The sequence below is a fragment of the Pantherophis guttatus genome, chromosome 9 (assembly GCF_059756535.1).
Source record: "Pantherophis guttatus breed Tessera chromosome 9, ASM5975653v1, whole genome shotgun sequence".
Classification (NCBI taxonomy): Eukaryota; Metazoa; Chordata; class Lepidosauria; order Squamata; family Colubridae; genus Pantherophis; species Pantherophis guttatus.
Window position 1 is genome coordinate 11,287,218 of NC_142071.1, and position 27,650 is coordinate 11,314,867.

At 40.7% G+C, this 27,650-nt stretch overlaps 1 protein-coding gene across 1 annotated transcript; it reads right to left on the reverse strand.

Moving 5' to 3' along the window:
* Nucleotides 1-9,456: 9,456 nt before the first annotated feature.
* On the reverse strand, nt 9,457-27,166 carry EIF4EBP1 (eukaryotic translation initiation factor 4E binding protein 1). Its single transcript, XM_034436873.3, has 3 exons — nt 26,905-27,166; nt 13,128-13,298; nt 9,457-10,404 (listed from the first exon to the last, which is right to left on the reverse strand). The coding sequence occupies exons 1-3, from the start codon at nt 27,065-27,067 to the stop codon at nt 10,373-10,375; spliced, it is 366 nt and encodes a 121-aa protein (XP_034292764.1). The 5' UTR covers nt 27,068-27,166; the 3' UTR covers nt 9,457-10,372.
* Between the last annotated feature and the right edge of the window lie 484 nt (nt 27,167-27,650).

Genomic DNA, 27,650 nt, shown 5'->3' on the forward strand with positions numbered 1-27,650 from the left:
TCCTCTTTAGCTAATAGGAGTCAGAGCTGGTTAGTTCTTGGATGGGAGATGGAAAATCCCAGGACTGTAAAGTAAATCAGAAAATCTAAAACTTTCTGGAAGAAGGAAATAGCAAGTCACACCTCTATGATTACCAAGAAAACTACATGGATATATCATGATGTTAGCAGGAGTAAAGCTCTACTCAAAGCTGACTCTCTTTTTTATTTTTAGAGGATTAAGCATTCATCACTTGCCTTTCTGAACCAATTGAACATAAAATAAGTTATCTAGAGTTGCTCACCAAAAGAAAAAGGAAAAAAAATGGTATTGAGGACAAAAAATGGTACTGAGGACCCTTGAAGAAAGTTTTCTACAGATTTAACTATTAGGACACATGGCTCCTTTGTACCTTTGAAATTAGCATGTTTTGCACAGAGATAAAATACTAGCCTGCTTGGTTGACTAGGTCCACACATCCCATTCAGTTAGCTTAAACTTGTTCTGTGTTTGAGTCAAGACTGGCAGAGCTCTATTGTCATTGTGCCAACATTGACCACAAACCCAAGGCAAGTCAACCCCATTGTTATGCTTAAGAAAAAGCAGGAATCCAGACAGTGGATCTTTCTATCTCCTTGATCTCTAGAACTAATGGCAGAAAATCTTTCAAATCAATAAAAAGAGAGCTAAATTTATGCCGTGGGCAAAGACCAGGCTAGATTTGGTGCAAAGTATTCCCTGCTGCATGGAATACGCAGCACTGGGTCAAATGTTTGAAATGCTGATTTGATCTTTGCATCTGAATAGAGATGAGGACACTCCTTGTGGCTCAAAAGAAGGCTGCGCTAAGGAGAGGCTGCTAACTCTACAGGGACAGAGGACCCCTCTGCTTTCACATGCAGGAGGGAAGAAATCTGCATCAAACAACAGAGAAAGGAATGTCTGTAAGGCTCAGCCAGCCATTAAATGCTAGTTATGCTTTTCTCCCTTGAGGCATTTAAAACTCTGTTGTTTCTTTCAAATAGTGTAGCCCCACTCTTCTGAAAAATTTTGAAGCATCTAAAGAATCCTGTTCTTTTCAATGCTTGGATAAATATACATATGGTGATAGGGTGATAGAATGAATGAAATAAGATTGATGAGGAATTCAGGGAAAACTGATTTTTTTTCTTCTTGCTTTCTGCACCCATATTATCATCTGTCTGTCTGTCTCTCTCTCTCTCTCTCTTTCATCATCTATCTATCTATCATCTATCTATCTATCTATCTATCTATCTATCTATCTATCTATCTATCTCTATCTATCTATCTATCTATCTATCTATCTATCTATCTATCTATCTATCATCTCTGAATATTAATATTTCAATCCAGCAAAAAATGTATATCACAATCAAATAGTGAAGTATCCCAGAGCTCTTAAGATTTTAGCACACCCATAAAATACATGCTCACATAAGTACACATCTGAGATTTTTTTTCTCTAAACTAGCAGACTTAATCTGAACTAAACTCTTCTAGTTATATTAAATATTCTTCATTTCATCATATATGTGTATATATATATTTGTTTTTGTTATTGCAATTTTAAAAAATGATTATTTTTTTAAAAAATCTAAAAATTATAGTTGAGTGATGTCTTGATTAGAAGAACCATGTTTGCAAGCTTTTAAGGTTTCAGATGAAATACTACATATGTAGAAGACAGGACAGGAAACAAGAGTAGAGGCTAAAATGAGTCTACTGGTTCAGCCATAAAAAGTCAGAAAATTTTCTTGATATTTTTATGAAATGAAATTATGAGATATTGCTAACCAATGGACAAAATGACAGCCAATGATCATTCCAAAGAAATACAATTGTATGTACTGTAAAATCTGGTATAACAGATTATAACATATTATATATAATATATTCCATGCCTAGTACGAAGGTTTCTACTGAAAAAAGAGGAATAACAATTTACACACTCAGTATAGGGTAAAGATTATCCAAAATTAGAGTATGGAATAATCTGAGTCTCATATCTCACATTTTCAATAGCCAAGAAAGTCATTCTGATGACCACACCTTCAGATGATTGGACCTTCCTGGTGGAAGGAATTAAGACCAGGAAATTCCTCCATTGTGCTCTTCCTTGCAGTAGATAATAGTGTTTGCTGACACTTTCTTACCATGGTCAAATTTGGCATGCAAATGTCACAAGAAAGTAGAAGAATGAGTGATATATGTGATTTTAGTATATAGCTGGACCATGTATAATTGACAGACTGGATTTTATCATAGATTTTATCTGTTATTTATTATTTTATTCTAGAATTTTAAATTATACATTTATTGAGGGTTTTTATTTGTTCTGGTCTCTGGTCTATGACCATAATAAAATTCTATTGATTGATTGAGTGATATATGACATGATCATAATATGATGTTTGGAAGCATTCTGGTACGCATACGAAGCTGTGGGTTCTCTAAGTCAGGTTGGATACTTAAAATGCACCAACAATTACTGCTAGAGTGGAAAACACTGGGCGTTCTCTTTGGTTGCCACCAGCAAAAATATATTTCTAACACAGCAAGTGTAGAGGTGATCACAAAATAAAGATGGTTAAAATAAGTTATATTGGCTAAGGGCTAGACATTTAAAATCCAGGGCAGGCAAACCATAAATATTAAGCAAGTGTTATCTGCAGCAATATTTACAAATAGTTTGTCTGATCTTTTGCCAGATGGCTACTGTAACAAGAAATGACCGTTTGTTTTACCTTCCAGCTTCTAATTTTGTTTTGACTGCTACAACCAGCAGGAACAAGTTAGAAGTTATACATTTACCCAATTTATACTGGTAAGGGGGTGGAGAGGAAGATTCTTATCTTCTAACCCAACTAAAGTAGATGTTTAGAGTCCTTACTCAGAAGCAATCATATTTAGCAGCACAGTCTGTTACATATCCCAACGCTACCTGGTTCAGTCATAGCTATTCCCTATGGATGAGATGGCAGATTTCAGATGGGCCAAGAATCTGTCCCAGAAGGCAGATTCATAGAATCTCAGCTAACAGAATAAGAGAGATGGAAAGGACTTTGGAGGTCTCAAAGGAGGAGACCCTTTACCATTTCAAACAAATGGTTTTCCAATCACTTCTTTAAAACCTCCAGTGTTGGAGCACCCACAACTTCTGAAGGCAAGTCTTTCCACTGTTTAATTGTTCAGAATAGGCCAGAATATTCAGATTCAAATCAGAATAGGACAACTGAAATCTGTCACAAAATATCGGATCTTTCTAACATACCCCAGTTTACTTTTAGTTCATCAGTTTATGTGGTTCTTAAACACCAGTTTGAGTTTATTCCTTTACTTTTCACTCAACTCAGCAAACAGAAATTGAACAGTGCCTCTGAGCAGTGAGTGAATTGCTTCTTAGGGGGACTAATAGGGTTTGTACCATCTCTGTCTCAGTTTTTCAATTTGTTGCACCCATAAACAGGATCCAGGACCCAGGACTGGAAATTGAGTTTATTTATTTATTTTAAACATTTATATGGCTGCTCATTTTTCAACCATATCTTAGCCAGCCCTCAAATCAAAAATTAAAAGACATACAAAATCATTTTAAAACTATAAAACTCAACCAATTAAATTAAAACATCAACATTTACTTATTTAAAACATTTATAGCTTTATAGTTTAGGGAATAAAATAGCAATAGCACTTAGATTTATATACCGCTTCGTAATGCTTTTACAGCCCTCTCTAAGTGGTTTACGGTCCATAGCTCATGTATTTCCTAAATAGATAGAAATACATAAAGGAAGGCAGAAAAAACCCCCTCCCAGTTCAATCAGTAGAGATTTTGCCTCCTAACCATGAATAGAAAGAGGCTGATGGATGTATCTTTTAGCATCCTGCCTTAACAAAAATTTGCATTTTGCATAGGAGCAGACTTAACCTCAAGAGGGCACTCATTGTAAATGATTTCTTGAGCACTGCCTTCAGTCTGGCAGATATTCAAGTGTTAACATGCCAGAAGTTGTACATCTGACCCCTCAGACATTTGAAATTCAGGGCATCATGGATTGTTTTAACAAGGGAATACACAAAGAAAGGGACTTTAGCCAAGAATTTTACACTGGAGGATTTTTGCCAAAGATTATTTATGAGATTACCCAGACTGTACCTCTCAGCAACCCTTTAAGTTTCATCACTCTTCTCAGAAACAGAGCTAAATTAATTTATAATTAGGAGTTAATTAAAAGGTGGGATGCAGAGATAGATAGAGGTACAGTATGTGTATGTTCATGTTTGTTTTTACGAGTATGGGAATATGGGCAGGAGATATGAGTATGGGAAGGCGGCAATTATAAGCAGTGAGGTAAAAAGAAAATAGAACACAAAAAGCAAAGTGTGTAACAGTTAATGCTTATAGACACATTTATAAAATTTGAAGAAAAACTCTAGCTTTGAAATATAGGCAGCTCCCTACATTCAAAATATCCGGTAAAGAAGGAAATCAAATGTGTTGTTCAAATGATCTTTGAATATATTGTATTGCATTGAACTTTTAAAGGTTTTCTTTCAATTTCTCACAAGGTATCAAAAAAGGAAATAATATGGCCTCTTCCCCCCCCAAAAAAAGTTGATGCATCTCTGATGTCAATGGACAATTTACAGGTGAAACTCGAAAAATTAGAATATCGTGCAAAAGTTTATTTATTTCAGTAATGCAACTTAAAAGGTGAAACTAATATATGAGATAGACTCATTACATGCAAAGCGAGATAGTTCAAGCCTTGATTTGTCATAATTTTGATGATTATGGCTTACAGCTCATGAAAACCCCAAATTCACAATCTCAGAAAATTAGAATATTACATGAAATCAATAAAACAAGGATTGTACATAGAACAATATCGGACCTCTGAAAAGTATAAGCATGCATATGTACTCAGTACTTGGTTTGGGCCCCTTTTGCATCAATTACTGCCTCAATGCGGCATGGCATGGATGCTATCAGCCTGTGGCACTGCTGAGGTGTTATGGAAGACCAGGATGCTTCAATAGCGGCCTTCAGCTCTTCTGCATTGTTCGGTCTCATGTCTCTCATCTTTCTCCTGGCAATGCCCCATAGATTCTCTATGGGGTTCAGGTCAGGCGAGTTTGCTGGCCAATCAAGCACAGTAATCCCATGGTCATTGAACCAGGTTTTGGTACTTTTGGCAGTGTGGGCAGGTGCCAAGTCCTGATGGAAAATGAAGTCAGCATCCCCATAAAGCTCGTCTGCGGAATGAAGCATGAAGTGCTCCAAAATCTCCTGGGAGACGGCTGCGTTGACCCTGGACTTAATGAAGCACAGTGGACCAACACCAGCAGATGACATGGCTCCCCAAATCAACACAGACTGTGGAAACTTCACACTGGACTTCAAGCATCTTGCAGTGTGTGCCTCTCCATTCTTCCTCCAGACTCTGGGTCCTTGGTTTCCAAATGAGATGCAAAAGTTGCTCTCATCAGAAAAGATGACTTTTTTTCTTTAGCCCAGGTAAGACGCTTCTGACGTTGTTTGTTGTTCAGGAGCGGCTTGACAAGAGGAATACGACATTTGAAGCCCATGTCCAGGATCTGTCTCTGTGTGGTGGCTCTTGATGCACTGACTCCAGCCTCAGTCCACTCCTTGTGAAAGTCCCCAACACTTTTGAATGGCCTTTTCCTGACAATCCTCTCCATCCCTGCTGCTTGTGCACCTTTTTCTCCCACACTTTTCCCTTCCACATAACTTTCTATTAATGTGCTTTGATACAGCACTTTGGGAACATCCAACTTCTTTTGCAATTACCTTTTGAGGCTTTCCCTCCTTATGGAGGGTGTCAATGATGGTTTTCTGCACAACTGTCTGGTCAGCAGTCTTTCCCATGATTGTGATTCCTACTGAACCAGACTGAGAGACCATTTAAAGGCTCAGGAACCCTTTGCCCGGTGTTATGGCTTAATTAGCTGATTAGAGTGGGACACTTTGAGCCTAGAATATGGAACCTTTTCACAATATTCTAATTTTCTGAGATTGTGAAATTGGAGTTTTCATGAGCTGTAAGCCATAATCATCAAAAGTATGACAAATCAAGGCTTGAACTATCTTGCTTTGCATGTAATGAGTCTATCTCATATATTAGTTTCACCTTTTAAGTTGCATTACTGAAATAAATGAACTTTTGCACGATATTCTAATTTTTCGAGTTTCACCTGTACAAGCCCCATTCTTTCCTTTAGTTTTTGTATGGTCAAAAACATAACAAATTCCAGGCTCTTCCTTCCTAAAGAGGTGGGAAGAAAAAATGTTTGAGGTATTCAGGAGATTCAACACTGAAAACGTGATAGTACAAAACAGCAGCAGTGTCCTCTTTCATCTGCATCTCTGGTAATTCTTCTCCACATCTTCTGACCTTGCTTCTTTGAGTTGTTCTAGGCTCTGGCTGGTGTCAGCTTTGATGGTGTCCAGCAGTGGTGGGTTTCTAAATTTTTTACTACTGGTTCTGTGGGTGTGGGCATGGCATGGCTTGGTGGGCGTGGCATGGCTTGGTGGGCGTGGCTTGGTGGGCACAGCAGGGGAAGGATTCTGCCCACAATCCAGGGGAAGGTTACTGCAAAATCCCCATTCCCTCCCAATCAGCTGGGACTTGGGAGGCAGAGAATAGATGGGGGCGGGGCCAGTCAGAATTTTTACTACCGGTTCTCCAAACTACTCAAAATTTCCGCTACCGGTTCTCCAGAACTGGTCAGAACCTGCTGAAACCCACCTCTGTTGTCCAGCCACTGTGACCTTTGATGGCCTGATTTCCTTTCACCACTAACTCTTTGGAGCATAATTGCTTTCTCCAGTGAATTCCCTTGCATGACTTGGCCAAAGTAAGTGAGACATAGTTTCGTGATTTTGTAATAGCTAAATCCCAGGCCCTGTTGGGGTTTTGCCCAAATGGCATGGCATTGGCTCAATATATTTTGGTGGCTAAGCAAATAAAGAATAAATAAAATGGTGCATCTGCATACAGGAGCCAATAGGAAGTTGACTGGCAGTTTTACACTAATGAAGGAAACTCCATGGCAGCTGAAAGCAGCAAGCTAGCTTAGAAGGAACAAAAAATAAACCATGAAAACTAGTGACTTCTGTTTTCTGACATCTTGCTATGGTTCCCACCAAGCCTTTGCCATTGGAGGCAGCTGTCTCATCTTGTCTAATAGCAGGGATGGCTATGGCAAAGCATATGAAGGCTGGTGGAAAAACAAGTGACAAGATTCCAGGGACACAGTTCTATTGCCATAAACCCAATGAAATGCTGCCTTCAAATCCTTAGCACAAGTTTGCAAAATGGGATTTCTACTAACATTTACTATGTAGGCACAGACCTGCCTTCCACTGAGGACCTGTATACTGCACGAGGCAAAAAGAGGGCTGTAAAAATATTTACAGACCCCTCACATCCTGGACATAAACTGTTTCAACTCCTACCCTCAAAACAACGCTATAGAGCACCGCACACAGAACAGCTAGACACAAGAACAGTTTTTCCCCGAACGCTATCACTCTGCTAAACAAATAATTCCCTCAACACTGTCAAACTATTTACTAAGTCTGAACTACTATTAATTTTCTCATCGTTCCCACCACCCATCTCCTTCCACTTATGACTGTAATTTTGTTACTTGTATCCTTATGATTTATATTGATATTGTTTCCTGATTGCTTATTTGTACCCTATGACTATCATTAAGTGTTGTACCTTATGATTCTTGATGAACATATATTTTCTTTTATGTATACTGAGAGCGTATGCACCAAGACAAACTCCTTGTGTGTCCAATCACACTTGGCCAATAAAAAATTCTATTCTATTCTATATAGAATGCACTAAACTCCCTGTTTATACTTATTGCATAGTGAGATCAAACATGAATTGGGTAGAGCTGAAACATGCTGGAAAGCTAATCAGAAACTGGGGTCACAGATTGTGTTAAATTGTTGTGTAATTACAACTAACCGAACAAACAATTTTCCCTTGGACTGCCTAACACATGATGCTCTCACAAAACCAAACTGATTGCACTGTGACTTAATATGCTGGATCAGCCAGGCCTCTCAGGTACATTTGTACATTGTTTCAATATAACAACTGGGTGTGACTATGGTATTTGTTTTTCTTCCTGAACCCAGAAATCTAGCACTATAGCTAAGAAACAGCCCCCCCCCATTTTTTTACCCCAAGAAAACATAGTGACAGATGGGAGCCCGTGTTGTTAAGTCATCTTTCAAAAAATATATAGACAATTAAGAGACCCTCAGGTTGGACTTGGGATGGCAAGGGTAGCAAGATATAGCCAGCACTAAAACTTACTGATCAGGTAGTTAATCTTTTTCTGGGTTCCCATGACCCACAGTACTGTAGCTTACAAAGGGACGGACTTGGTTGTAATTCAGTAGATCAGGCAAGTGTAGCCCACTGCATGGAAATGTGTCCCTATTTTCCTTTCACATAATGGCAGCATCTCCTCTCCACAGGAGCATTGGCAATATAACTATTTGATCTAGTGGTTAAGGTACCAGGCTAGAAACAAGGGACTGAGTTCTAGTCCTGCTTTAGGCATGAAAGGCACCTGGGTGACTTTGGCCAAACACCAGATGATTGTAAGTTCCCATTCTGCTTTAGACATGAACGCCAGCTGGGTAAATTTGGGCCAGTCACTCTCTCTCGTCCCAACACAGCTCACAAAGTTGTTGTTGTTGTGAGAAAAATATTAGGGGGGGAAAGTATTATGTATGCAAGATAGAATTTGGGTCGGTCACCAGGACCAGAGATTTACTCTTCTGAGCTTCTGGACTCTGGAATTTCCCTGAAGATGGGCTCCAGCGTGAGTCTGAGCCGTGGTGGTGCAGTGGTTAGAGTGCAGTACTGTAGGCTACTTCTGCTGACTGTCTGCAATTTGGCAGTTCAAATCTCACCAGGCTCAAGGTTGACTCAGCCCACCATCCTTCCGAGGTGGGTAAAATGAGGACCTAAATTATTGGGGGCAATATGCTGACTCTGTAAACTGCTTAGAGAGGGTTGTAACCCACTGTAAAGCAGTATATAAGTCTAAGTGCTATTGCTATTATCCTGGGACACGTTGCCTTCATTCATGAGTTATTATGTATGTTCAACACTTTGAGTTATTTATAAAAAAATAATAAAGGAGAGATATAAATGAATGATAAATAAATAAACCATCCAACCCCTTAGATTCTCCAAACTAAGCTCTTTCTAGAATTTAACTCCCAGAATTCTCAGAAATGGTTGTGCTGACTGGGGAATTCTGGGAATTAAAGTCCACACATTCTGCAGATTAAATAGAATGCAGAACGTTCATCACTAGCAATATACAACTGGAGTGGAGAACAGGAAGGCTTGTGGAAAGAAAGGACACATATCGACTTCATCCAAAACTCATACGCCAATTTTAACAGTTTATTTAATTTTCGGTACAGTGAAGAATGTGTACAGATCTACACGTAGCCCTGTAAAGAAAGAAAAACAAGGACTTGCAAGGCTGCCTGCTTGTCCACAGCAACATTTTCCCACCTTAAAGACATTTTTTTTCTTAGATTTTTTTTTTTTTTAAAAGAGAGAAAGAGATGAATTTGCTTCCTCTAGCACATTCAGAATCGAAAAGAAAATAGGATTTTCTTTCAGGAGTGATATCAAACAATCTGCTGATATGGGTGAGTTGATTTCATCAGACCATTAAATTCTTACGGAATCTGAGGAAAAAATTGCAGTGCAAAGCAATTGAGCAAGCATCTGACTTTTTTTTTTTTTGTCACCAGGTTCCTCCTGGTCCTGCTACATTTCTCCAACTGGGTTGTTGATGTTGTAATAAAATTTTAGCCACAATCAATCACTCTCAAGAAGGGGGAGATTTACAGGCTATACAATTGATGGGGATAAGAGGACACCCGCTTCTGTATTAATGCATGAAAGACAACTGATACTACATTAATTGTCTACATCCAACATGATTACTTAAGTGTCCCTGTGTCAGTCTCTGGCTCCAACTCAACATTTATGGAACAAAGGCACTAAGATTTGAGGCACAGAAACAAAAAACAAACTTCCTTCTCTCTTTAGCATCCTTCCTCCCTGAAAGCTAAACACCCAAAAAACCCACCAATGTTTCCAGTCTTTAGGTAGTAAGAAATGTCCTCTTTTTCCCAGCTTTATTATTATTACTTTAATATGATGAACCATTTCTCCTGAAAAGCTTTGCATAGCGTGGGCTATTCTATAAGCCTCTCTCATTTTGGGAAGCGTTATTGATATCTCATCTTCATCAGGAATAAAACAACTCCTCTGTCCTCAGAGGAGAGATTTCAGATATCTATGTCGAACTGGGCTTCTTCACCTGTGAAAGAGAGAAACGATTAACCAAAATGTCTATGGAAATTCTCAGTCATCCAGGTCATGGTTGTCCCAAAGATGCTTTTTCAAAAGGCAGCTGGATTTTGTTTTTCCTTGAAGATGTTTTGCTTCTCATCTTGGATGAGATGCGAAACGTCTTCAAGGAAAAACAAAATCCAGCTGCCTTTTGAAAAAGTACCTTTGGAACTGACAAAAATCTCAATTTCATGTGTATTCATTGGATGCCACATATGCTTGAAAGCATTACTTCTCAACATTTTCCTTAACATAAAGAGGGATGAGAGTCTACTCATTCCAGTTTTAACTGTGGAAATTCATTACTACTTCATATATATGAGTGCGACTTTAGGAAAAGGAACATATACATAGTAATTGACAATTTATAATCCTTCAGCAGTCCAGTTTGACAAGGACAATAGAATTATTGCTTTGAAAGCTGGTGGTTCAGAGGCAGTATAAGCCTATAATCTTTGCAAAATTTACTTCAATGTTCCCAGCAGAAAACAAAATATGCCCCTTTAAAAAAAAACTCTTTTGGTTACTAGTTTCAATAGTGGTTTTGCTGCGGTAAAGCAGTCGGCAAAGATACTGAGAACTAGGGAATTCCAAGAAACTTCACCAATCTTAACTTGGTTCATTTGCAAACACAATCTATAATCATAGGACTTATTTTGCTCAGACAAAAAAAAAATAAAAAATACAGACCCTAAACAAACAAAAACAAAAGACATAGGTACACTCAACATTCTTGGGACTAAGTCACAATTCTGACATGAAAGCTATCCTACTGTATTCTGAAAACAAGCTGTTAAATTAAGCAGTTAACAATTTTTTTTCTGCACTACAGGTAGTCCTTGTCTTATGACCACAATAGAACCCAAAATTTCTGTTGCTTGTTAGTAGCAATAGCACTTAGACTTATATACCCTTTCTAAGCGGTTTATAGAGTCAGCATATATTGCCCCCAACAATCTGGGTCCTCATTTTACTGACCACGGAAGGATGAAAGGCTGAGTCAACCTTGAGCCGGTGAGAATCAAACTCCTGGAATGAGCAGTGACTTAGCCTGAGTACAACATTCTAACCACTGAGGCACTGTGGCTCTAGTTTTAAGTGAATTTTGCCCCCATTTTATGACCTTTCTTGCGACAATTAAGTGAATCACTGCAGTTGTTAAGTTAGTAACACGGTTGTTAAGTAAATCTGATTTCCCCATTGACTTTGCTTGTCAGAAAGTTGCAAAAGGGGAACACATCATCCCGGGAACTGCAACCATCATAAATATCAATCAGTTGCCAACTGTCCGAATTTTGATCACATGACCATGGGCATGCTACAATGGTCATAAATGTAAAAAATAGCCATAAGTCTCTTTTTTTCTTTGCCGTTGTAACTTTGAACAGTCTCTAAAGGAACTGTTGTAAGTCAAAGCCTACCTGCATATCATCATGTATAAATTTATTATTCCATAATTTTCACAGAAGCTGTAAAGTGGGCATAGGAAAGTTTAAAAGAAAGACAAAATTAATTAAGGCCCTTCTTTGTCAAGCATGCCCTGCCTCACAGCTTCCAGGAAGATGTCTGTGGAATGTCCAAAGTGAGGGAAGGAACACAAAAAACATCTCTGCTATTCAGACAGACACAGAGTTTCTGAACATGGAGGAAACACAGTCAACCAGCTGCTAATAGGCTGCACTTCCTCTATAATGAACTAATGTTCTTCCCTAGCATCTAAATCAGGGGTGAAATTCAGCTGGTTTTATCCGGCTCAGGTGAACAGGTAGCGGTGGCTGCGGGAGGCTCTGCCCACCTGTGTGGATGTCATGACGTGGCTTTTTTGCAATATTTCACATTTCTGTGCATGTACAGATGGCGCATGTGTCGCTTTGCTCACGCACGGTGCGTGCACATTTGCAAACCGGTGGGGAAGGTAAGTTAATTTCACCCCTGATCTAAATCACTCATCATTTAGTAGGAAATTCTACAACGGGGCATCCAACTTTGAGATCTGTGGACTTCAACTCCTAGTTAGTTACTGATGCAGAACTGTGTAGGGAATTTAAATGGGACTCCACAGCTGTTCTGCTGTTCTCAGAGGGTTAAAGAACCTTTATGCACCTGGCAACAGTTATTCTAGGAAATCAGATAGAGTCCTAGGCCTGTGGCTATAGCGCCAGATTCGTCTAGTGGTTATAGCACCTGCCTAGAAAGCAGGAGACCGTGAGTCCCTATTCTTTCACATAGTGGCAGCATCTCCTCTCCACAGGAGCACTGGCAGTATAACTATTTGATCTAGTGATGAAGGCACCAGGCTAGAAACCAAGGGACTCTGAGTTCTAGTCCTGCTTTAGCCATGAAAGCCAGCTGGCTAGTCACTCTTCCTCAGCCCAACCCACCTCACAGGATTGTCGTTGTTGTTGTTGGGAAAATAAGGAGAAGGAAGGTCTGTCTATTGGATATGTTCGCCACCTTGAGTTATTTATAAAAATAATAAAGGTGGGTTACAAATAAATACAAATAAATAAAATATTCACAATACCCATGAAATCTCATGCGGTCGGTAGACCCAGCACTCATGGTGAAGCATTTATGGTTTTTATGACAGATCAAACCTAACCAGGCTATCTTGGTTTGGCACAGAGAAAAGCAATGTCTGTAACCCAACTCAGCAACCATGTATTGTGATTTGTACAGGTGACCACACACCTAAGCCTGGTTTCTCGTCGTCAGCAGACATTAAGTTGATATCTGTCTGGAGCTCATCCATACTTGGATTTGTCACACCTGGAATGTCTGGAAGGTTGCAAGGTGGTGTTTTAGCAACTGGAGAATTTCGGCATGCCATTAAGAATTTGCGGTCATAAATAATGCGGGTACCTATAAGAGAAAGATAGCTACAATTTACTGCTGTTCTCAGAGGGTTAAAGAACCAAATATTGCTCAGAAAGAAATTCCAGTTAATCTGCCATGTTATCTATACTGTACTTTTGTATATACTTTTTATTCAACTTTTAAACAAGAAGATAAAAGCAAACGGAAATTAATGTAAAGAAGAAAAAAGAAAAATTAATCAAGAAAAATTACAAGGAAAGTTGTATAAAAAATAGAAAAGGAAGAAAAATATATACTGTATATATAAGTGGTTTGTGATGTTCTTCACAGCAGTTTTAAATAAAATATATTTTAACCTCTTTCTAAAGTTGTATCATATTGCTCTTTTTTTAATAATCTATTTTATCCAATCATCAAAACCATAAATAACAAGTTCATTTTTTTTACATTTTTATATGAAAAGTCCATAAGAGGCTTCCAGTACCAATGATTATAGATGATGCCTTTTCTCTAACCAAAGAAGTCAATTTATTAATTTCAGGAAAATTTTTCAACTTCACCAACCATTCCTCCATTGTGGGTAGTGTCAAATCTTTCCATATCTAAGTAGACTGCACTTTTAATATTCAACAGCTTCTTTCCTTCACCAATCAGGATTGGATTTTGGCTTGTTTTCACAGCATAGCTGAGTCTTCTTTGCTGTTTAAGAATAGAATCAGGCTACTTTACATAGAAAAGCAGAAACTCCTGAGGAAAGTGAAGGGTAAAGCACAGAAGCCAATAAACCTGCAAAATAGATTGAGGTTCATCATAATCCATGGTCATAAAACCGTGGTTTTCCACAACAATGAAAGCTGGCCAGTAAATCCATCTCCATGACACACGGTCTGAAGCACTGATGATTAATAGTAACTGAGAAGTAAGTAGCATAACATAATTGCTTATGTGCAGGGATATCTGATTATCTGGACAGTTTTACAAGGAGAAGTGCATATTAGTCTTGCTTTCCATTTTTGGGCAAGAAGAACAGAAGCAAAACAAGGGATGATATGCAGTCTTTGTAAGTTTGCAATGGTTGAGGCTGCATAAAACTTGTGAACAGCTTATTTCAAAGTCTATTCTATCATTAAGAATTGCTAGTTCTTCTTTGCCTAGAGGAGTGTCCAAACTTGGCAACTTTAAGACTTGTGCCCTTCAATTCCCAAACTTCCGCAGCCAGTAGGTCTTAAAAGTTGTCAAGGTTGCACACCCCATTCTAGAGCTACTTGCTATCCAGCCTCCAAGAAGAAAGAAAGGCAGAGGTGGTCCCACAACATTAGAGTCTCAATTGCCTTTCCTGTGTGTCACCTTTCCCAGATATTCTCCACCACAAGAAAGATCTCATGGGAGGCTATTAGAACCGGAGAGAAACAAAGTTCCTTTATTGCAATAGATAGGTTTATGGGTGACCACTAGAAGGAGCCTCGTACTTTTATTTTGCTTCTGAACAGACGCAGTATGTAAGACATTTGCAAGTCCTCTGGCTGGGCTGAGAAACTGACTCCTTCTAGTTTTGAAATATATATTCCACATTAGGCAATCAAGTCCTGAATAGCCACCAATCCTAGATCTTCATCCACTTATTAAGAAAGCTACACACTTTTTACATTTTTCAGCTGTAACTGAGCCTTTTGCCACTTCAATAGAACCAAGAAAAAAGAAAAATGTACAAGTCTTCCTTTAAAAAAAAGACTGCGCATTAACAGCAGAGGAATCCTTACAGCTAATTTTGGCTATGTAGTCTTTTCGCTTTTGATATTTTTGTATGCTTGATTCAGCTTCACTGCACCTGAAATTCTACGTCTCTCTCTGCCTGCTGACTACAGGCTTCAAGAGCAAGATTATTTGTCATTATGATAGACTTAAATATCCAGTAATAGTATTGTCCCTACTGAGTTCTTAACAAGATTCTTTCTGCCTTTGCAACTTTCTTCGAGCAAGAATGTAATGACAGAGAATTAGAAGGAAAATTGTGTATATTTTCAGAATTTGTATTCAACATTGAGCTGGCCAAGCAGCTTCCAAATATAGCTTTAAGTACGAATCTTTTAAAACCCAAACCAAGAAAATTGGAACTTTTTTTTTTTAGGGTTTAACGTTAAACTCAACAACCCCAAATGTCAACCTCAAAACCACAATGTGGGTACTTGCCTTATTTGTAAACTTTATTGTGGCCATTCACCATTTCAAAAACACACACACACAAATTCTGAGACAGCAAGAAGACTTAATTCTAACACCGAAGAGGTCAAAATGTAGCATGTTTCACACAGAGCAAAACAAAATGTAGCCACATTTAGAGAAATCAAGCCACACTGATTATTCTAGAAGGAGATTTGATGAGATGGAGAGTTATTAGCATTATATATAGAGAGTAACTGGGCATCTTGGTAACAAGAACAATACCAAAGCATGGCTTTAATTTTCAGCAGTTGCCTTAGATTTAATTAAATTCCAGTAATTAAAAAAAAGCAGGTGGAATTGTGGTTCCCCCCAAGACTTTTGTGTGCAAGTATTTTTGCTACTGATTTGGAATTTTAAACTGACTAGATACTATTAAAAATATTGGGATAATCGTAACAATTGTTATCAAATTAACTCCGTTTAAATTAAAGAGCCTTGATAGTACAGTGGTCTACGCACCCTGTTATTAACACAGCTGCCTGCAATTTACTGCTGGTTCGAATCTCTCCAAGGCTCAAGGTTGACTCAGCCTTCCATCCTTTCTAAGGTAGGTGAAATGAGGACCCAGTTTGTGGGGGCAATAAGCTGACTTTGTATAAATATACAAAAGAATGAAGGCTATTGCTTAACGCATTGTAAGCCGCCCTGAGTCTCCGGAGAAGGGCGGCATATAAATCAAATTTTAAAAAAAAAATTAATTTTACATTTAAATGCAAAACAATAATATTTAGCTTTTGGCTGAGCACACCTCCATTGAGAGCATAGGCCTTGTAGGATCCGTTTCTCAAAAGCTGGTTGCAAAGATTAGGAAAGCACACTGCATGAGAACCTGTGGCTCTTCTCTTGCCATTCCCACTGGCCAGGCCAGGATTATGGGAACTGTAGTCTGTAGCATCCAATAATGTAATGTAGCTCAGAGTCCTCACTTCTCCTCCTAAGGAGAGCCACACTTTTACATTTACGCCAAGGAACACAGCGGCTTTTTTAAAGTACCTAAGCTCTACTGCCAAGAAGCACTATTTCCTTGCTGATATTTCGATTAAACCTTTCAAACACATTTTTAAAAAAAGGGTTGGTGAAAAATGGATGATGACAAACTAGATTCCCCGTTTGGAGCAATTAGAACTAAATTGTTTTCCAACCCTCTGAAGTTTGGTGCGTTTCCAGGGACGAGGTGGGTGGAGCAGGGAGGGATTCAACAGTTGGGAGTCCACAGCCCAGAGCTCCACCCGATACTAAACAGCAATGAATCAGGATCTGCAGACAAGCGGCTTTCGCTGCTTCTGACGCCTGCCAGCTGCTGGAACACCCGCAGAACAAAGATTGTTTTCCTAGAAATGTTGTCACTGTACCAGTTATTGCAAGAACATTTCATAAGGGGGTTCACTGGAGGTCTATATCCCTGAGTTTATATTCAGTCACATGCTCAGGACTCCTGTTTGCTTAATGCTATAGCCAGGCAGGGTGAAAAGGGAGACTTCGAAATATTTTCAGTTGCTGGAGGGGAGACGGAGGTGTTCAGACCTTTACTCTCTGGGTGCCTGCTTCCTAAGAACAGGAATTCTATACATACATATGAGGGGGTCCTTGGTGCTCTCCGATCTTGGTTGTTTTCTTGTAGACGTTTCATTACCCAAACTAGGTAACATCATCAGTGATAGTCTAGGATAATGAAACATCTGCAAGAAAACAAGCAAGCTTGGAGAACACCAAGGACCCCTCGTTTCAATTCCCAAGCTACAAATATCCTCCTTTATTGATACATCTATATGAAACTTTGAAACAAGACAATAAAAACGAACACAAGCTTATTTATTTATTCAATTTATATGCCACCCCTCTCTGAAGACCCAGGGCGGCTCACAATACACTCAAAAAATCACTATAAAAACACTTAAAAATTAAAAACATTAAAAACATTAAAACCCATTCACACCATTCATGGCCGGATCTTGTCAGATTGCAAAGCGAGATCAACGGCCCCAGGCCTGCCGGAAAAGCCAGGTCTTCACCGCTTTCCAGAAGGCCAATAGGGTGGGGATAGTCCGGACCTCAGGAGGTAACTGGTTCCAGAGAGCTGGGGCAGCCACAGAGAAGGCCCTCCCCCGCGGGCCCGCCAGCCAGCATTATTTAGCTGATGGGACCCGGAGGAGACCAACTCTGTGGGATCTTACCGGTCGCTGGGAGCTATGCGGTAGAAGGCGGTCTCGAAGATAACCTGGCCCTGAGCCATGTAGGGCTTTAAAGGTAATAAGCAACACCTTGAATTGTGACCAGAGACCAATAGGGAGCCAGTGCAGCTCGCGGAGAATTGGTGTAATGTGGGTGTACCTAGGTGCACCCACAACAGCTCGCACGGCTGCGTTCTGGACCAACTGTAGTCTCTGAACACTTTTCAAGGGTAGCCCCATGTAGAGCGCGTTGCAATAATCTAACTGTGAGGTGACAAGGGCATGAGTGACTGTGAGGAGAGCCTCCTGATCCAAGTAGGGTCGCAATTGGTGTACCAGGTGAACCTGTGCAAAGGCCCCCCTAGCCACAGCTGTCAGATGTTGCTCTAATCTTAGCTGTGAGTCTAGGACGACACCCAAATTGCGAGCCCGTTCTGCGGGGGACAATTTCTCCCCCCCCCAGAAGCTAGTATAAAGTGAGGAAAAATAAAAAGAAATAGAAGAAAAAAGCAAAAAGTGCAAGAAAAAAAGCTGAAGAAAAATAGCAAAAATATAAAGAAGTCACTTCTAATATTCTTTGCAGAGTTATAAGTACAAGCATATTCTTCCACAAGGGATTCCTTGCAATTTTTTTTTTCCTGGAAGAGCAGATCTCATTCATATGAAACATACACATAGGAGATCTAGGTATGGATTGGACCTTTGAAACTAGATACACAGTTTTGTTAATACTCAATATTTACACTTCTGGGTTCTAAGGATGTTCCTTGCTTACAAGGCAGCTTACTGAAGGTCTCCTGCAAGCTGCACAAGGAGAGTTTTTAGTTCCTGGGTAATGTTCTAGGTTTCTAATTCAACTTTTGGAAGGGGTTAGTTAGCATCTGTATTTTTCTTGAGGGTATATGGAGGCAAAGATGCTATATATTGGATCTTCCGAAGGCAAAATAACTATTTTTGTTCTTTTTGTTTTTGTTCAGTGCAGACTATTTTTTTTTCTTGTTGTCTTCTTCATTAATCTGCATAGAATATGTACCACAAAAGCCAGTCAGTCTCATACATGAATGAGGCCATCGATTTGCATTGGGATGGTATGCTGGTTAGCATGCTTCTCACAGTGGACCATTCCTTTTTATTCTAGGACAGGAAACAGCATTTGAGAAAGCTCTTCTGAAAACAAATGGAAGTTTCTTGCTGGCATTCCAAAACAGATTCCCAATTTATTTTACAACCTCAACACATTCTTATCTGGAAGGAGAAATAATGGTGAGAGTCGTGGTGGCAAGGTGGTTAAAATACAGAATCGCAGGCTAACTCACTGCTCATTGCCAGGAGTTTGATTCTGACAGGCTCAAGGTTGACTCAGCCTTCCATCCTTCCAAGGTCAGTAAAATGAGAACCCAGATTGTTGGGGCAAATATGATTAATTCTCTGTAAACCGCTTAGAAAGGGCTGTAAAGCACTATGAAGCAGTATATAAGTCTAAATGCTATTGCTAATAACAACCTGGAATTTCCAGATATATTGGCTTGCAATGTCCAAATCTTTTCGGAAAAACACCACGGTGGTTAGATATTCTGGCAGATGGAGCCAACCTAGCTTGGAGAAGACTGACCTGAGTCTTCATGAAAGGGAGGGCTCCTGGACAAGAGCCCCTTATTAGTAAGTCAGAAAAGGTCAGGCACGAAAAACCAAGACTACATGTTAAATTCCATTCAAACTGATTTATTGCTCAGGCCTATGCACAGAAATCTAGTCAACTAATGATTTCACTGTCCCCAGGCTCTGTCACTCCTCCGACAGAAAAGGAACAGTGTAATGATATGCGGAAAAGACCTTGGGAGACAGGAGGAAGAACTGCAGACTAAGTAACCTTCATCCAAGAGATATCTCAACCCATAGAATGTGGAGGGCATTTGAGAAGTGATCATCTCTACTTCATTGGAGAGTAAAAGGAGAGTTTCCTTTTACTCTCCAAAAAAAGGAGAGCTTTGCAAGATTCTGTTAATGTGCCTTTACAAAAAGGACAGAGTTTAGTACTCCTAGTTGGGCTTCTTGTCTGGACTACCTTGAAAGTCCAACGATCAATCTTACTTTCTTTAACTTATCTCTCAATTGCCCCCAAGCAGCCGATTGTTCCAAACAGTACTATCCCTGGCTGTAAATTTTTTCAGCTGTGGTTGCAATGGGTTTCACAAAAAACAGGCCTATGAACTTTTCCGAGGCCACCACAGGCTGAATGTTTGTTGTGAGCCAGGTCATGCCTCCATGCCATTAACATAAATGTTGTGACACTGGTCATACTGGCCATGTTCCCAGGGGCAATCTGAGACTGTTCAAAACAAACCACAAATAGGACTATCAGCCATCGATCTTATTGCGCAGCAGCAAAAAAAGTGTTTCTTCTTCTGAGGACTGAGGGATCCTCCTTGGGGTCAAGGAGAGACAATTACAATAAATTAAGGCTGGAACTGAAGAAGCTATGGTTCATGAGACTTTAACCGCCCTATTCGAAGCCACACTTCCCCATCAGAAATACGACAAGGGGATTTCAACCAGACGTTTGTCCTCCCTTTTCCCAGGCTCAGCTTTAGAGCAGGAAGAAAACAATACATTTTAGTTCAGTTATCAGTTTGCATTATGCAATCTCTTCCTCCTGAAAGGGAAAGGTATGGGAAAATGTAAACAAACCACTATCTTTATTGAATTTTTAGAAGAACAAGAGACATGTGTAGCAAACTGGCTTTCTGCATTTGGCTAGGAAAAAAAAAATAACCGATGTGCAACACAACACTGCTGGCATTAGATTTATGGTAATTGGTTATCTTTCCCCCTTCCCAGGTTCTCAGCTCACAAAATGACCTCATCCCTTCTCGGTTATCTCCTGTAACTTTTCCATAGAGCAGTGTGTCAGTCTTCATCTTTTCCCCCTTTGGGTTCTAGCTCAGCTTTATTTGTTAATCCTAAACTTTATTTGCCATCTCAGAGCTTTTTTGCTCGTTTGTCTACCACTGGTTCTCTCCACATGGGAAAGCACTTGCTCTGTCCATGAACCACTGTCCCTCAACCTTAACAGCTTGAAGATGTGTGGTTGGCTGGGGAATTCTGGGAGTTGAAGTCCACACATCTTCAAGCTGCCAAGGTTGAAAAACTCTGCAACAGACTGCAAGAATACTTCATCTGTTTGGCCAAGTGGGTTTTAAATGTATAGTTTAGACCCAGGATTATGTCTCTGCTTTGCTGGTTTTGAGCACATTTGAAAGAAGAGAACATCTTTCATGATAATTACAGTCAGATTGTTTTCCACCATATTTTCTTTTTTTCACCTCTCACCATGAGCAACCATTCAAAACTGTCTGCAGACAGTCATTTTTCAGGTTTTATGGACATTCTTCTGCTCTAGAGTCAGAGACAAAAAGCATCTAACACCCACTCACTCTCCTAACATTTTAAAGACCAGCTGTAGGACACCATAGCTGTATTATTTACAGAAGGGAAGCCGTGTTAGATGTGGTAGCAACCATTAGAGGATTTGGATTCACCTAGACCTGTCTCTACTTCAAGGCCAAACTTTTTAAAAAAATAATTACAAAAGAAAATGTTCAGGCTATACATTCAAATCACAGAATAAAACGCTATTGCCAGAACAGCCTGATGTCTATTTTCTGCAATCCAAACCACGTGCACAAATAACTTCTCAGAATGGCAGATGATGCAATGCATAATATGTTGAAGCACAGAAGAAGCGACCGTAGGTTTTCCATAAGGCTCCTCCAACATGAAAGTTTTCGTGTTAGTAAATAATTGCTTTGTACACCTTGGAACCTGTTCATAACACATGATTCGCAACCTGCTAGAGTTCATCAAGGTGACACCAGAAATGATAACAGAGTTACCTTGTGAGCAGCCTGGATGGCAGCCCAAAACTATTATGCAATACAAAACAAGCAGAGCTGAACATGCTTCCTTCCAGCTCCAGAATTCTGCAGCGCGAGGATTTCTGCTGCAACTGCAAATCTCACACTGATCTTCGGGCTGTGTACACAAATGTAGGGAAGCAAATGTGCTCAGAGCCTGTCTCTCTAAACCACATTATGCACCCCTTTAAGCCCACCTAAGATTGACTTCAAAGAACCAAAGAAAATTTGCAAACTTCCCTTATAAGTCCTCGACTTACGAACACAATTGAGTTCAAAATTTCTGTTGCTGTTTAAGTGAATTTTGCCTTATTTTACAACCTTCCTTGCCACAGTTGTTAAGTGCTGTTGTTAAGTTAGTAACATGGTTGTAAGTGAGTCTGGCTTCCCCATTGACTTTGCTTGCCAGAAGGTCGCAAAAGGTGATCACACAACCCTAGGACATTGCAAACATCATAAATTAAGAGCAGTGGTGGCACAGTGGTTAGAATGCAGTATTGCAGGCTAATTCTGCCAGCTGCCAGCAGTTTGGCTGTTCAAGTCTCACGGGCTCAAGGCCTTCTGAGACCAGTAAAATGAGGACACAAATTGTTGTTGGCAATAGGGTGACTCTGTAACCTGCTTAGAGAGGGGTTGGAAAGCACTGTGAAGTGGTATATAAATGCTATTACTATTGCTAAATACGAGTCAGTTGCCAAGCATTTGAATTTTGATCACATGACCATCAGTCACTTTTCTCAGTGCAATTGTAACTTTGAACAGTCACTAAATGAACTGAGGACTACCTGTAGATATGTTAGTTTGCTCTATCAAATTCCCCCTACTTATTTCAATAGGACACAGAAAATCAAAGAGCTGTAGGTTATTCATGTGGCTTTTCCACGTTAGTCATAGATTTTTTTTCTTGATTTAGTGAAAAGCAGCTGTAAACTCACCCTCCTCCACACAGCAACAATAGCTTTTAATGGCATCATTTCAGATTGCAAGAAGCAGACAGGCTTTTCAACTGATTGAGAAAGCAGGCAAATTCACGCACTGATGCTTATCGGTCAAATAAAACAAATTCCTTATGTTCCTTATGTTCCTTCCATTCCTTCCTTCCTTCCTTCCTTCCATTACTTACTTACTTCTTACTTACTTACTTATCTTTTTTGCTTGTTGTTGACAATGCCACAAAACTCCTGGGTGATTAAATAACAGAAGATACCAGACCTTGAAACTTAAGGTCATCTGTACTATGGAAATTGTATTTTCAATTTCAATAATCCTAAAGTTGTGTCTATAAGCATTTTGCTTAGTGATAGAGAGAAAAGATGGCTTCAATCACACTTTGCCAGCAGAGAGGATAGGAAAGTTATCCTGTGCAAGTGTAGAAACTGGAAAAGTGGACAACAATAGACAACAATGTTGTCTATTGGGACTCTGGAAGTGCACCTTCTCTGTAGCAGTACTTACTTGAATACTTCTCTGATTTGTACATACTGCAATCCAAACCACGTGCAAAAATAACTTCTCAGAATGGCAGATGATGCAATACATAATATGTTGAAGCACAGAAGAAACAACCACAGGTTTTCTATAAGACTATAGTCCACACAACCACAGATCTGGATAGTCCTCACTCTTCTATATAGAAGAGCCAGGAAGACTTGGCTCTTCACCTAGGACTTTGGCCAGAGAGACTGAGACGTCCTTTGTCACACCTGCCATCTTTTATTTTTACCTTTTATTATAATTTCTTTGTTTGGGGCCATCCAGAGCCATTGAGAGTCGGGTAAGCATACAAATTTAATAAAATATTACCAGTACTCCTCTTTTCTGAAGCAAACCAGAATTGCTCTTCAAATACATGCTTCATTTAAGTCTCAGCACAGTACCTGCCATGGTGTCTTAAGTTATGCATTCATGAATGCTTTTAAGTTATTCTCTTTTTAGTGAACATATTCTTAGACCTCAGCTAAGAAAAGTTGCACATTTTATTGGACAAAAATATGCAAGTTTAGAAGTCCACCCTTGTGATTTAAGTTGCATTTTTACTGATGCCCGGTTCCCATGACCTGCCATGTGTCTCTTCTCCAGGCCCCAAAATACATTCCAGAATAGACTGCCTGCTAAAGTTCCCTTAAATGGATCCAGACTTAAAAGGCACTCACTATTTTGCATCAGTAATTAGGAATTAAACTTTGAAATTGCATGCATCAGCCTGCCTTTTAGAGCAAGCATCATGACAAACAGAAGCAGCAAACGTTTTATCCATGTATCACTGAGTCTGTAACTGACACATGGGTGGTTTATAAATAAATATTTACAAAGAAGCCAATCTATGGCTTCAAGAGGTCTCAGTTTTAACAGAAACATTTTAATTCAGACTTTGGTTGTTTTTAAGAAAGCAACTAAGCTATGGTACCCAATGTATCTTACTGCATTGGATACAGGTAGTCCTCGATTTACAACAGTTCATTTAATGACCGTTCAAAGTTACAATGCTACTGATGACTGTTTTCACACTTAGGACTGTTGCATCATCCATCATGGTCACATGATTAAAATTCAGATGCTTGGCAACAGATTTGTACTTTTGACGTTGCAGTGTCCAGCGTTGTGATCCTCGTTTGTGACCTTCTGACAAGCAAAGTCAATAGGGAAACCAATTTCACTTAACCCTGTTACTAATTTACCAATGGCAGTGATTCACTTAACAACCGTGGCAAGAAAAGTCATAAAACGGTGCAAAACTCACTTAACAAATGTTTCACTTGGCTACAGAAATTTTGGGCTGAGTTGTGGTCGTAAGTTGAGGACTACCTGTATTGATGTCTTGGAAGAGTTCCTACTTGTGCACTCCTAAATACACCTCAGGCAGAAAGTATATCTTGTTCCCAGTCTGCCTGCCACCAAAAATGTTGCAATGTTACATTTATCTACTCTTACGTTCGCAGCCCTCTTTTACACAACACATCTGGTCCATATGCAGTTAAAAAGTACAGATAGGCATGCCTGTATTCTGAAAAAAAGCAAGCCTATTCTGCAGAGTTTGTAGCTCAAGAGGTTTGTGTCAGGTTTCCTATGCCAAAGCCTGGGACAAAAAAACTTTCTGTGCAATGCTTGTTTTTACAGCACATTCACAACTTATAGCACACTTTATGGAAAAGTGGTTTTTCTGTTGGATTAAAAAAAAATGGCCCTTACTGACCCATGATTCATTGCTAGTCTCCTGTAAAGGTTTCTAGGATTCAGCCACTATTCCCGATTACCTTCAAAGAATAGTATTTTCTTCCCTGGCCAATGTTTGTGCTGTTAAGGCACTCAAGGGAGCCACTGAGAATCTAAGTATTAATTAATCTGAACTTGGAAAGGCACCAAGTTGGAGATAAACATTATTCTCTGAGCCAGGATCCTCATATCCCTAAGCATGTTTCAGACGGGATATTACTTCCCTAGCCATTTTGATCATTTTCCCAGGAAAGTCTGTTCCTAGCTGGAAAATCCCTGCTGCATGCTTGATCCATGTCCATCCTGTTTCCCTTTAGGCAAATAAGATATATTCCACTCCTTTATGTTTTATTGTGGCCTCTGAACTCATTTATGCATTGTCTTTCTACAGAAATGGAGAGATTTCATGAGAAAGCAGGCCTAGGACCCGTCTTAAAGAAATATGCCACCCCGTAAGGACCCTAATTTCACTGTGTGTGTGTTTGTGCGTGCGTGTGTGAAGAATGCCAGCCTTTTCCATTAAGAATAGGAGAAGTCTGAAGCCAGTCTCAGATTTAGCCCCATTCTGGTGTTCCCTCTTGGGGTGAATTCCTCTTTCTCTTACCCACACAGGATTCAAGGGTTTATTGATAAAATGAAAACTCTGAATAAGTGGAGAAAAGCTGGCAAGACTGAGTCCAGCCCGACTGCTGGTCCTGCATAGCCTTCTGCCTGTCTTGGAAAGACTTTAAGTTTAAGGTGACTAGAAAGGAGTTAAAACAGTGTTTCTCAACCTTGGAAGCTTGAAGATGGGTGGACTTCAACTCTCAGAATCCCCCAGCCAGCAGCGCTGGCTGGGGGATTCTGGGAGTTGAAGTCCACCTATCTTCAAGCTTCCAAGGTTGAGAAACACTGAGTTAAAACGTTGGGCACCATTTCACGGTAAACCCTGGATTGTTCACTTCTCAGAAGAACAATAGCCCTACCTTTGATCCTAGCCTGCAGGATTGAACCCATGCCCCAAAACATTATTGTATAAGACCGTTTACCCTCCTCCAGCGGTTTCTCCATGTTCAGTGGCACTCCAGCCCACTTTCTTGCTCCCCCTCTTCCAAGGTTTGCAACCCTTTCCTTCTCTCCCCCTCCCCGCTCCCCTTCTTTCCAGGACAGAGGCACCCCTTTTGCCACCTACTTTTGGTACGCCACTCTCTTTTCCTGCTCCCTTCCCTGCATGCTCAGAGGCACTCTTAACACCTCTGCAGGTTCTTTGCATGCTCAAAGGCACTCCTAACACCATCTCGCCTCCCTCCTCCCTCCTGGGACTTTCCCTCCCTGCCCAGAGGGGCTCTTTACACCGCTTCTTCTCCCTCCCGTGGCTCTTAACCTCCTCTCCCGCTCTGGGCACTCTTTGCATGCTCAGAGGCACTCTTAACACCTCTGCAGGTTCTTTGCATACTCAAAGGCACTCCTAACTCTCGCCTCCCTCCTGGGACTTTCCCTTCCTGCCCAGAGGGGCTCTTGACACCGCTTCTTCTCCCTCCCGGGCCTCTTAACCTCCTCTCCCGCTCTGGGCACTCTTTGCATGCTCAGAGGCACTCTTAACACCTCTGCAGGTTCTTTGCATACTCAAAGGTACTCCTAACTCTCGCCTCCCTCCTGGGACTTTCCCTCCCTGCCCAGAGGGGCTCTTGACACCGCTTCTTCTCCCTCCCGTGGCTCTTAACCTCCTCTCCCGCTCTGGGCACTCTTTGCATGCTCAGAGGCACTCTTAACACCTCTGCAGGTTCTTTGCATGCTCAAAGGCACTCCTAACACCATCTCGCCTCCCTCCTGGGACTTTCCCTCCCTGCCCAGAGGGGCTCTTGACACCGCTTCTTCTCCCTCCCGTGGCTCTTAACCTCCTCTCCCGCTCTGGGCACTCTTTGCATGCTCAGAGGCACTCTTAACACCTCTGCAGGTTCTTTGCATGCTCAGAGGCACTCCTAACACCATCTCTCCTCCCTCCTGGGACTTTCCCTCCCTGCCCAGAGGGGCTCTTGACACCGCTTCTTCTCCCTCCCGTGGCTCTTAACCTCCTCTCCCACTGTGGGCACTCTTTGCATGCTCAGAGGCACTCTTAACACCTCTCCTCCCTCCAGCGGCTCCGCTCACCGCCAGGCGTGGTTCCGAAGAGGGTGCCGCCAGGCGTGGTGCCGTAGTCTCCCGGAGGCAAAGCGACTCCCTCGGCCAAGTCGAGCAGCTTGTTAGGGCCGGGGATAGCCCTGCCCAGCGTGGGCTCCGGAGCGGGGTGCGGGCGACAACAGGCGGCGGACATGGCCGGGAAGAGACGCCGCTCGCAGCCGCGATCGCCTTGCGAGCCACAACCGCCTCCTCCAGCGCTGCAGAGCGCCGCCGCCCCGCCCCCTGCTTTGGCCCGCGCAAAGCCCCTCGGGAGGTGTAGTCTTCCAACCCGCCCCGGCCACGCCTCTCGCTGCCGACCAGCTGGAGCTGCAGAAAAGGAGACTTTTTTTTTTTTTTTTAAATTTGATTTATATGCCGCCCTTCTCCGAAGACTCAGGGCGGCTTACAATGCGCTAAGCAATAGCCTTCATACTTTTGTATATTTTATACAAAGTCAGCTTTTCTTTCTTTCTTTCTTTCTTTCTTTCTTTCTTTCTTTCTTTCTTTCTTTCTTTCTTTCTTTCTTTCTTTCTTTCTTTCTTCCTTCCTTCCTTCCTTCCTTCCTTCTCTTTCTTTTTCTTTTCTTCTTTTTTTAAATTTGATTTATATGCCGCCCTTCTCCGAAGACTCAGGGCGGCTTACAATGCGCTAAGCAATAGCCTTCATCCTTTTGTATATTTTATACAAAGTCAGCTTTTCTTTCTTTCTTTCTTTCTTTCTTTCTTTCTTTCTTTCTT

Excerpts from the sequence above, each read along its gene's own strand:
- EIF4EBP1 (XM_034436873.3), bottom strand. The coding sequence starts at position 27,067 with ATGTCCGCCGCCTGTTGTCGCCCGCACCCCGCTCCGGAGCCCACGCTG. Across the intron at positions 13,299-26,904 it reads CTTCGGAACCACGCCTGGCG|GTACCCGCATTATTTATGAC; the intron begins GTGAGCGGAGCC and ends TTTCTCTTATAG. Across the intron at positions 10,405-13,127 it reads CGACGAGAAACCAGGCTTAG|GTGAAGAAGCCCAGTTCGAC; the intron begins GTGTGTGGTCAC and ends TCTCTTTCACAG.